The 12,170-nt window shown below is 45.2% G+C and overlaps 1 protein-coding gene across 6 annotated transcripts in view; it reads left to right on the top strand.

Moving 5' to 3' along the window:
- The window catches only part of slc20a2 (solute carrier family 20 member 2), a 52,322-nt gene that overhangs the window by 29,666 nt on the left and 10,486 nt on the right, over positions 1-12,170 (top strand). For all 6 annotated transcript variants that reach the window (XM_053871051.1, XM_053871053.1, XM_053871054.1 and 3 more), the window contains exons 2-8: positions 4,599-5,130; positions 7,770-7,910; positions 8,375-8,460; positions 10,752-10,848; positions 10,917-11,036; positions 11,110-11,343; positions 11,536-12,166. In XM_053871051.1, coding sequence (XP_053727026.1) covers positions 4,842-5,130; positions 7,770-7,910; positions 8,375-8,460; positions 10,752-10,848; positions 10,917-11,036; positions 11,110-11,343; positions 11,536-12,166 — 1,598 coding nt within the window. In that variant the 5' untranslated portion in view covers positions 4,599-4,841. The remainder of the gene's footprint in view (positions 1-4,598; positions 5,131-7,769; positions 7,911-8,374; positions 8,461-10,751; positions 10,849-10,916; positions 11,037-11,109; positions 11,344-11,535; positions 12,167-12,170) is intronic.

Consider the following 12,170-nt stretch of genomic DNA (forward strand, 5'->3'; position numbering starts at 1 on the left):
TCACTCAATTTGTTCTGCTACGTTTCTTAGCTCGTGTTTTAATTATTATTTATTTTTTCATTACTGCACCAATCTACATTGTTTTACCCTCGTACGCTATTTTACCCATTTAAAAATCACCTTTTTCATTTAAATGTGCTTTTGATATAAAATTGTGCTCAATCGGTTTTGATATTGTTGTCAATATGTGTCATGTTATATTTCATTCTTTAACTAAACTAACTAAAGCCTCCAAATGTATTCATGACTTGCAATAAATTTAAGTATTATTTTATAGGTATGATGTGAAATGGTTGTGATTTTTTTTTTCTGTTTAAGTTTAAACAGCATATTATGGATGTTGCATAATATATGCCCAAAATTAGTGAACACTTTCTTTAATGCCATCAGCGTGTCTCTCTGGAAAAAATAGCTTCATGTGCAGCGGTGCGTGTGAACTGGTGTTGTATGTGTTGCCGTGTCAGCGGCAGCTGTCGGCTCCTGTTTCTCAGTTTTGGAAATTGCTGCGCTGATTCAGATGCTGATGGGTCCGAGTCTTCCCTCTGTCACAGTCAGTGGAGAGTGGAGGAATGCTGATGTAAATTAGACTTGTTATGTTGGTGAGAAGGCATTTCATTGGTGACTGCTTCGCCTGCTTTCTTCTCTGGCACGGGAGCATTTTGGGACTGGTTGTGTTTGTTACTACTAGAGGTTTATTGTCATTTCCCATCAGACTCTAGTTACTCTGACCCTCGTCACAACAGGCCAATATTGATTTTTACAGATTGTTTTTTTCCCTTTATTACCCTTAACTAAATTTTTATTAATTACATGAACCTACTAAAACAACAATAATACTGAACAACACTGTGTAGAAAACATTTAAACAACTTTTAGAGCAGATGAGTAAACGAGTAAATGAACAAGTAAATAAATGAAAAATGCAAAGCGCTTAATAAATAAAATAAATACATTTTTCTTCCTCTTCAGTGATCAGAACCCACAATGTGAACTTCACTCACCGCTTGTTAAATACAGGAATGTTGCGGTATAACCTGACCGCCTGCTCCTCTTTTCATCGACTACATGCCCAGGGAATGTACCCAATAATGTACTAGATAACCTCCATTAGCACTGGTTTCGCCTGCGGTTTGTCCGTTAGCCTCTTGGCAGCTCTCAAATTCGTTGTGGTAATTTGAGGCCAAGTGTCTTGTTTTAATGCTGCGTCTAAGTCTGTGAGTGCGCATGAACTGTAATACGCTTGTCATTTTTCTTGATGGACAAGTATTGCCGAACTACCGCCTTCGTGGGTTGCTGCCTATAATGTCAGCAGCTACAGACAAGTTACGTGGTGAAATGCTCCGATCAGGATTTTTGCTGCTGATGAGTGCCGATCACCCCCAGTCACACATACTGATCACAAGGACTGACTATTAGTTTGGAATCAAAATGATGAAACCTTCTCTCTACATAATGTAAAAAGATGAACATTTGGATTCGGACATGTTTTTATTTAGATCTTCAAGGAGGGAAAAAATAGAAAACCTATTCTGTCTAAAGGACAAATTAAAAACGGTTCATTCAATGTGAGACTACGCAGTTTAGTGAAGCTCTAGCAGATGTTGCTATGTCCATGAAAGGGGCGAGGGCACTTGTCTTCCACCACTGTGTTCAAGTTACCACTCTGGAAGTATTCAAAATCACCACATTCAGGTGGGTGACTAACAAACGCTGCATCCGACACAAAACGGTGAGATCTGGCTGTTTCCATCTGCGTAAAGGACATTTCAGAAAGGCAGGTCATCTAGCTAGCTATTAATAGTTGTTTCTTCGCTCGGAGCGCTGGGTGATCATTTTTGTGTGATTGGCAATAACAGGTAGTGATCAATTGGCGTGTTCCTACTAAATATGTATAAAAATCATCTTAAAAATGATTCGATCATGATGATGTGATGAATTTGCATTGGGCAAACTGGTCCTCATGAGCTGTCCCTCTGTACTTTTGTGTGGCAGATGTTAGCTGGCGGAGTCTGGCTGACCAGGCCGTAGTTTGCTAGGTTAGGTCAAAGACACACGTGAGATTAAGAGATTAAGAGAGTGTTTGAGAAGTCTATTACATCTCTTAGGAACACAACTGTCTGCACTTGATATGGACGCAGCGTTACTGCATGCACTGGAGTGGACTCATCACTTCACATGTCTGACTTCTGATCTGATTAGGACTCCATCAGCATCTTTCATTGAGCTTCTCAGGATGCACTCCAGGTCTCACCAAATGTCCTCACGCTACTTTAAAAGCATTGTGAGTTGGTTGGACCGCAGATATTCAGGATCAGGAGTTTGAGGGTTTTCCACGGAGGTGGTGGCTTCTGACTCTAGGAGGTCTCTCTCTGATCAGACAGATGATGGAGGCATTTCATGCTGTGGTTCACTTGAGGGTAAGTGAGAGCTGGTGACCTCAGCTGCTCCAGATGGAGCTCTTGGTCAGGAGGCGGGGGACATAAGCTCCCTCGGGCTGTTTGGTAAAAGCCTCGTCCGCCCCCCCGCGTCGACGACTGCACTGCAAGGACTCCAAGTTGGTCAAGGCTGTTTGCAGTTAATGCTTTTCCTCTGAGGATGCGGCTTCTCCAGATAATTGTTAAAATGACTTAAACGCTGAGGCTGAGACAAAAGCAACCCAGAACACGGTATTTACGGGTGAAGACCACCAGACTCTCGCGTGCTGGCGGCCTACTGCTGGCTCCACGGCATATTAGCATTTGTGGGATGTAAATAAGTGAGTTACAGGAACAAGCATCACATTTGCATCTGCTTCAACAGGGTTTGGTGAAGTGGAGAAGACTTGTTGATGTTGAGTGATGTCATCACTGCAGGACGTGAAACATTGACTGTCTATGCTTTTATGCAAAGATTTAACAAGTTGTAAATAAAATCATGGTCACGTGACTCAATCTCAAGACTTGGGGCCCACCTGGTCATTGGTCTGTTAGTGCTTAAAATCCAAGTTGTTGGCTTGAATAGAATCAACAAATACTATATCATCTACTGTGTGTTGCCAATTGAAACATATAGAAATAGCTTTACTCCTCTACAGGCTGTAGTCTAGCTAGCAGGGGTGATTGAGTGTGACACCTTGAACTAGATTGACGGCAGATTTTATCTAAAGGTGTCCTATTAGCCTACAGACCAGTGAATCCAAACTTTAGTTCACTTTCAATGCTCATAGCTGCATGGGAAATGTCTGCATATTGTGTTGCTAACACGTCCAGAAACACTGATAACGGCTGCTTCAGAAAGAATATTTATTTTATATTCATGAATAAAACAGAAGAAAGTCTATTAATAATCATGGATGAAGGAAGTTTAAAGAAACTTTCTCCCTACTTACTGGAATTAACTTGCCTGACTTGAAGTCCAGAAACAAACATTCGTCTGCTGCTTCTCTCTCTGCAATGCAGTTGAAGGAGAAACTTCTGCTGCTGCAGCACTGCTGTGGTGGAATCATACCACTGAACTTGCTAGTAACTTGCTCTCTTCTATTATTCCACAAAGTCATCAAGTCATGAACAGATACATTTATCGTAATGTCATCAACCAGTCGTAAGACAACTGGATGGGAAAGGAGACGATGGTTCCCCGACTTTGCCAGTTAGGTGGAGACATGTGTTATTTGTGTTCAAATATGATTAAAATGCCACTGAAGCGTGTCACTCCTCCAAGGCAAGCACCAACCTCCTCCATCTTCCAGCCAGCTGGGTTCTCTCTTGTTCGTTCTCTATCTCAGATCAACGCACTTCCCCTTGTCTGCACCCCCACTGTGTTTTGGCTTGGTCTCTCCACATTCCGCTTCTGACACACACCTGTACCCAGTGTGGAGTGTACATTTTTGGGCCTTGAATAGATCAGCACGGTGTCTATTTATTTACATTGTGCACATTTTAGGGAACCAGAATTTTGTTTGTTCAGAACCTATTACGTATGTAGACCGGGACACCACCTCATTTGGTGAGAGATCAATTTTAAAAGGCTGTCACTCAGGTGAAACACATCTCTGCCTCATGTAGATTGCCGGCTTTCTTTTGATCCATTTCTTTGAATAATGACTTAGGTGTAACTCTGCCGCCGTGAAACACCGGGTCTATTTTATGCTACTAGTCTTTCCCAGCTCGTATGGGTGAGGGGTGGTGGGCACACTGGAGACACAATACACACACCAACGAGCAATTCTGGAAACCAAATTGGTAATGAAGTGAATGTTAGTGATCCCCAGGATCTATTTAAGAGGCTTTGTTAGTGTGCTTCTTGCAATAGGGTGATCATGATTTGATGGTTCTCTTGAGGTCAACTTCACCGAAGTGTAACGTGTTGCTTGGAGAAGGGTGTTAGCAGCACGAGTGGCTCTCTCCTGTCTTTTTATAGTCTTGCTGCTGCCAGTCTCGCTGTGAGAAGTCTGATTGAATTTATTTGGAGAGTGATTTCCGATCTGAGACGTCCCAAGCTCTCCTCGCTGCTATCGAGATTCATCTAACACTGTTCTGACTCACGCTCCTTCCCCTGTCACTCCTCTTATTTTCCTCCTCCTCCTCCACAGACTGAAGTCTCTCTTGTCTGTGTTGCAGGTGAAGGATCGTGCTGCCTCACATCGAACTATGGAAAACTTCCTGCGTCAACCCTCACTAGTCTCACATCTTTGGACTGAGCTCCGCACACTGAGTTAGCAGCTGTGCTCCTCCCCGCATACTCTTTACAACCAGGGGACAAAGAAAAGGAGACGACAAGCCAAGTCCTCCACACGGCCAGTTAATCGCACGCAGCACTTCAAAGATTTTTTTGATTTCATTTGTTGGTGAAGACATATCAAGATGGATCTGGAAGCATATCTGTGGATGGTGGTTTTTGGCTTCATCATCGCCTTCATCCTAGCGTTCTCAGTGGGAGCCAATGATGTGGCCAACTCCTTTGGCACGGCGGTAGGGTCCGGCGTGGTCACCCTGAAGCAGGCCTGCATCCTGGCGTCCATCTTCGAGACCCTGGGCTCAATGCTGCTTGGGGCGAAGGTGGGGGAGACGATTCGGAAGGGAATCATCGACGTCAGCTTGTACAATGACACGGTGCCGGTGTTGATGGCGGGAGAGGTCAGCGCTATGGTCGGTAAGTCTGCCAAAGCCTTGCACTCACATGCAGGTCAATGTCTGAAAGCGTTCCGGTTTGATAATGCCTCTCAGTGAAATTTCAGAATTATTTTTTGAAGGAATAATTTATTAACGCCTACACCAGTTAACTTCACTGCCTTGGGTCGTCATAGCTGTGGTACCACTGAGGGAAATCAGGTCTAAACGGGTAGCTCTCCTGTACAAACATTAAGCTGTGTGAAATGGACTTTGACTGTACACATTGTTTTTTCATATGAAGTGTGTTAATGGCTGTTCAAGCATTTTTCAAGTATTAGGTTGTTGAACTTGGTCAAACCAAGTATGTAAAGTAAAATGCCATCATTTCTTGAACCCAGATCATAGTCCAAGAGATGTTTTTTGATTCAGCACTGTGTTTAGTTATTTAGAGTCACTTGAAGAGTGGGTCTCTGTATACTGAGGTGGGTGAACCTTGGCAATGCGCTGTGACACTTACTGATTTTGTCTGGACTCAAGAATGAGTTTTGGTTGAAGAGAGAAGAAATTTAACCAGACTCGAACCATTCTGTGTTTAATTCTTAAGTCAGGATACTACATTTTAATAATGTGACCAAGAACCTCAGTCAGTCTGAGTTACTCGTTTCCTCTTCATTCACTGAATCATGAGTCTTCAAACTGATTCTATAAATGGGAGTTATTACTGCAAGTCATCTGAGTTTTCTAGTGTCCGCCCACTTGAGTTTCAATGACTCCTTTTGAGTCAGTGGATCGTCCTTTGCTGTTATTTGTTCAGCGTGCCCCTTACTAGGCATCCATTTTATGAAACACAAAGCGAGTTGAGACGCACTATTGAAGGACTGGAAAGAATTAGAGCCAATTCAGTGAATGACTCATGGGGTCATGGACAGACTCGGGTTAATATTTTTAGTCAGTCTGGACGTGCTGTTATCATCTGTGCATTGATATGCTGTTATCTCATTGCATGTCATCACTGAGAGTCACTGTAATAGTTACAACTGGACGTACAGTCGGCGTTCGTAACTGGAATACTGACTGATGAGCAGTTGCGTATTTCACATCACAAGACAATCCTCAGTTAAGCTTTAATTATGACCATTAGCTTGTTACGACTTAGCGGAGCAGCAAGCAGAGAACTAAGAGTTTCCTGTGGCGGCAGAGCTGTTTTAATTACTGAGTAATTGCGGGGCAACCCCCTGACTTGAACTAGCAGGTTCTGGGAATCATCACTTTCGGGGCGACCATTTTTCTTAATTCACACTTCATGCAAAGCCGTCTATATCCATTACTGCTGACCTGGACAGACTCAAGCTCCAGTTACGCAGTCATTATATTACATTCCCGGTTACAAGCATCAACTTTGACCTTTTTCCATGAGATTTGTTTATTTTCCGTGTTCATGTTTTGGGTGTTAACGGATGTGGAAGCATTCTTCTCTCATCATAACTTCTCACACTATATATAAACCTGCAGCTGTTGGTGGAACAAACCTCTGAGCTTCAGCAGGCTCTCAGCACACAGACCTGACCATGAACTCTGGTCTTGCATGCAAAAGACATACAGACCTGACACTGCGCAGCCGGGCCGTCTCCAGATCAGTCAGAAGCACATGCTAAACATTTCTGCCACATCTCGGGAAACTTCTACTTCACGCTACACCATCAGCAATTCTCCATGAAAGGTCACTTGCCACCTCTTGGGGCCTTCCATTCAAAATCACCTGGATCAGAGACACAAGGAATGTGTGCAATGGCCCTATGTACCATCTTACACCTGACATCCACCTGTCATCAAGAGAGGGAATGCATGCTTTGACAGAGATTTACACCCTGAACTTTGACTTGTGTTGGAAATACACCTCCCGTGTAGCTCCGTTTACTTGTGAGAATGACTACCAAGAAACCAACAGGTTATGTACACGAAATGTATTCCCTGACAGAGGAGTCTAATACATAAGCAGAATTCTGGGTCAGCAGCTACACCTGACTTAGCCTTAGCAGTAGTCTGACAAAAAAAAACTATCTGAGGTCTTGACCCCTTTACACACAAAAATTCAGCACGTGGGGCTCCGTCCTCGTCCAATTGGTCCCCAGCTGTTGACGCCAGTGCCGGTCTCTGGCTCCCTCGTCACCATGGCAACGATCACAAGGCACACTGCCCCCCTCTGGACCCAGGTCCCTCTTATCAGGACCAGCTCTGGAGAAGATGGTACTTTCCAACCTCCTCCGTCTGACCTTGGACTCTCAAATGAGTTACAATGTCTGCTCAAGCCTCCAGTGTGCTTCACTCCCGTCTTTGTACTCCACCTGTAACTTCTCTCTGTCTCGCGCACAATCAGCCACACTCCCTAATTTTTTGCGTTTATTAAGCTGATAAACATCTGATTTTATTGCCAGAGACCTTTAGTTATATGAATAGCCACCATATCAAACAGAGTAGGCAGGGTTCTCCCCTGGATTTTTCCCCAACATATCGGGTGGTGAGAGCAGCGACGTTTCGGATTTTGATGACAGGTGACACAAAAGCAGTGAGCATTGTACATCCTTCACCGTCCTGCTCTGAGGGAGCACTGACATTGGAGTCACATTTCATTACATATTGTATTCTGGTGAGTTCTCATCAACTCTGTCTGACAAACAGGTTCTGCTGTGTGGCAGCTCATCGCCTCATTCCTCAAGCTGCCCATCTCTGGAACTCACTGCATCGTCGGCGCTACCATCGGCTTCTCGATGGTGGCCATTGGCACCAAGGGAGTTCAGTGGATGCAGCTGGTTAAGATCGGTATGTTTGCATCTGTACATTCTATTAATGTTGAAGGATAGAATGCTGAAATATCTCCCACAAAAACACTTTTTTTCAATCCGCTTGATTCTTTCTGCCACCTGCAGGAGTTATTCCTTCCAAAAGTCAACCCATGTGGTGTGTTCCTGGGGCACAGGGTTAGACCGGCCCATTGTCCTTGTTGACTCCTTGCCCAGAGCTATAGCGACAACAATGGGCATGTGAGCTGCTGCAAGGTTTAATGAATCACGCTTTTCAGTACACAAGTTAAGATAGGTCAGAGTGACACACCCAGTAAGTCCTGTGGTGGCATCCTCAAGTCTATCTATCGGCCCTCTGAGGTTCTGGCACCTCTCTGAACAGGTGCTGATCACTGCAGATCGCAGTATTAGCCCAGCTTGGCAGGACGAGTTTTGATGCAGTGTTACACATGTGGTGGTTTTCTAAAAGTTTCTCCTTTACAGTGGCGTCGTGGTTCATCTCCCCTCTTCTCTCTGGACTCATGTCTGGATTTCTCTTCATCATCATCAGACACGTCATTCTCAACAAGGTATGCTGCAGTCTTTCAAAACTCTTCTCCTTTATCCTGCAATTTAAATTGTGTTCCTAACCCTGTTGGAGCACAATGAAACATAGTAGCACCATGGTAGTCCTCTTGACACCTGGGACCAAGAGCCACCCAGCTGGAAGCCTTTTGCTAACAACCAAGAGGCTTGGAAGTGTGAATGTTTTAATGCTCAGGTGAAAGTGGGGACGAGGAAGGGGCACTTATGCCTGGACTTTTCATCACCATGGGTCCCCTGAAGATGTTTCAGCAGCCAAACTGATACCTGGAGTTAATCTAGCCCAGCTGTCGCCAACGGCGAGCTACTCCATGGGTACTGTGTGACCCGTAGGGCTACCATCAGTTCAGTACTCACTTCTGATGGATGACAAATGGTATTCCTCTCAAGCATAAAGTCTCATTGCTGAGTTTTCACAATAATTATCAATGGTGTCTCAAAAAGAGGAAACAAAAAATCAAACATATGATAGTTATTACATGATAATTTAATTTTTTTTGTTCTCCCTTGGTCTCTGTGGTGGACACCATGTTGATTCTAGCTCCTCTTTACCGGCCCAAAGGGAGCAGGACGTATGATTTGGTTGGGACACTAATTTTGAGGGAGCCAGTGGACGTTTACATTACATGTAGATCACACCAACCACAAGTTCAAAAATACTATTCCTACACCCCAGCCCCACCTAGCTCAGGGGTCTCAAACTCACATCGCGCTTGCCATTTGCAAGTTCTGCAGTCCTGCTCACTCACTCCTGGTCATCATCAGCGGTGTCACTGGCGTGTCACAGAACACTCTGACACTGACCCTTTTGGCACCCCATCTAAGAGGTCCCAAAAAATGCTAGACATTTATAAACCCCTGGGGTGGCTTGATTTGTCTAGTTGTGGTGAAGCCATCCTAAAACTGAACAACCACAAGCAAATGTTGCAGGTATTCTCTCGTTTTAATTATTTCTTCATTCTTCCATTGGCACAAGTTTGGGAACGGCTTGTTCTCTGAAATATATTGCTTTATAGACCAGTTGTAATCTCCTAAATTCTGTATCTCCAGTGCAATTCAGACGCTTTAACAACAAGCTCAGTGTCAGCGTGTCCCATCATGCTTGTCCACCTGTGTAAGTCACGTGTCTACACAAACCTGTGCACAGAACTTCAGTTAAGATAAAAAATGATTTGGCAACACCGGCAGATCCACGTTTATGTAACAGGCTATCTCTGGCAGACTGGGAAGTGGTGATCATCCCCGGGTCACCGCTGCAGGACGAGTGACTCACACGATGATTCCTCTTGTTGATATATCACTTGTTCGGCCTGCTCCCCTGTCCGCCGGCTGTTTACATCTTCTGTGTGGAATAGTTGGCTTCCATTTGAATTTTTATGACAGATATTGTATCGGTGAGTTTTAATTTGTCTGAAAATACCTCACATATCAGAAAGTCTGGCACTGAAACTTGCACTTTACCTTGGATCTCTGCCCTTTCTCGCCAGTGCAGCTGTATTAATACCCGAGCGTCTTACCCTCCCCGGTTCGTCAGTCAGAGTTAATGCTCTTTTATCACCTTAAGTTACTAGTGTGTCTTTAGAGAGTTTTCGAGAAAGTCAAGATCTGTCGACACATCAAAGCTACTGCGAGGATGATCAGATCGGACAGGTCACTGTGCACTCTCCACGGAGAGTGAAGCTCTCTACTATCAGATAAGAGTAGTGTGTGTTGCCTCTGCTCATGTGGGTTTCCACGATTTACTCGTGTTAAGTGGTTGCCCACCTCTATCAACTGCAGTGCCCACCACCCCTTTAAAGGAAGAAGAAACTGATCGGAGCAACCACCCTAGCTTCTTTGCAGGTCCCCAATTCCCCGGTAAACAAGGTCCACCCCCGGGGCCTTTCATTCTTGGAACCTTACTCTGTATCCGTCAGCCCTTACTGCAGCACATGTTTTCACTGTTTGTTAGTTATTCTTTCATGGCTCCGTATAAAGCGCACCATGAAAGGAACACATAAAAAAAGCATGTACTGCAGCAGAATCATCCGGAAATGGAATTTTGGTGTAATTTTAACAATTTTAGAGGACACAAAACAGCATACCGTACAACTACACTATAACACTGATCAAAGTGCAAAGTCATTGTACAACAAAATGTATATATTTTAAAGCATTAAATATATATATTTTTTCCCTGTTAAACTTGCACGGTATGAGTTAAAATGATCCTCGAAAACCTCACCACCAATTTAAATTCATTCAAAGTTCAGATGTTGACCTTGGTTTCTCTTCACAGGAGGATTCTGTCCCCAATGGTCTGCGGGCGCTCCCGCTGTTCTATGCCTCCACCATCGGCATCAACACCTTCTCTATCATGTACACTGGAGCACCACGTGAGGAACCTTGGCAACTGCATTATTTTATAGAACATTCACCGTGTTTATCGAGTGTGTTCCTGCAGTGTTGGGCTTAGAGATGCTTCCGGTGTGGGCCATCTTCCTCATCACGCTAGCGGGGGCGCTGGTCTGCGCCGCTTTAGTTTGGTTGTTCGTCTGTCCGTGGATGAAGCGGAAAATAGCAAGTGAGGATCAGCCGGCTGTTATTTTCTGAATGTTGCACGTATTGTTGCCAACTGCATCCCTCGCTCTTCTCAGGTCGTTTAAAGAAGGAGCAGGCGTTGTCCCGGATCTCCGACGAGAGTCTGGACAAGATTCCAGAAGAGGAGGAGGAGAGTCCCGTCTTCAAAGAGCTGCCCGGGGCGAAGGGCACCGACGAGGCTGTGCTGCCTCTGACAGGAGGAAACAGCGATCGGGCAACTCGGGATTCCAGCGGAGAGCTGACCAACATGGCTAATGGAGGAACTGTCATGCCCAACGGCAGAGTATATGGTAGAAGATGATCTCTGTTTTTTTATACTCATGCTGTTGTGGTGTCCACTGGGACTCTCATTTCTCAGTTCTTCTGAAGACGATGGATGTTGATAGTTTGTCATCAACGAGTGTTTGTTGTACTCCTAATACTTGAAAATGTACCTGGACTGAGTGCGAGTCGGTGCACTGATCTGGCGTGTCTCTCTGCAGGTCGGACTCACTCGATGACCAACGGCTGCCTGAAGTCTCCAGTCTCTAATGGTAGCTTCTCCTTTGATGGCCACATGCGCAGCGATGGTCAAGTATACCACACAGTGCACAAGGACTCTGGCCTCTACAAAGACCTGCTCCACAAAATCCACCTGGGTCGCATGGACGACAGCGAGCGCACTGGTGCTACGCAGCCCGACAACAACTACCGCCTCCTACGCCGCAACAACAGCTACACTTGCTATACAGCGGCCATTTGCGGAATGCCAGTTCAGCCGGTGGTTCGATCGGAGTCCCGTGAGGACAGTGAGCAGCTGGTGGGTGCGGGAGGCGGCCGGAGCAACAGCGTGTCCTACTCCAAGAAGAGGATACGTTACGACAGCTACTCCTCCTACTGCAACGCAGTGGCTGAGGCAGAAATTGAGGCGGAAGAAGGTGGTGTGGAGATGAAACTGGCTACTGAACTGGAGGGTGTGGATGAGGAGGGTGCTCCTGCACCCATGCCCCTGGATGACATGGTGGAGGAGGATCACGAGGAGAAGGACAAGCCAGAGGTCTTCCTGCTCTTCCACTTCCTGCAGATCCTGACGGCGTGTTTCGGCTCCTTCGCTCACGGCGGCAACGACGTCAGGTGA

The sequence above is a fragment of the Synchiropus splendidus genome, chromosome 7 (genome assembly GCF_027744825.2).
Source record: "Synchiropus splendidus isolate RoL2022-P1 chromosome 7, RoL_Sspl_1.0, whole genome shotgun sequence".
Classification (NCBI taxonomy): Eukaryota; Metazoa; Chordata; class Actinopteri; order Syngnathiformes; family Callionymidae; genus Synchiropus; species Synchiropus splendidus.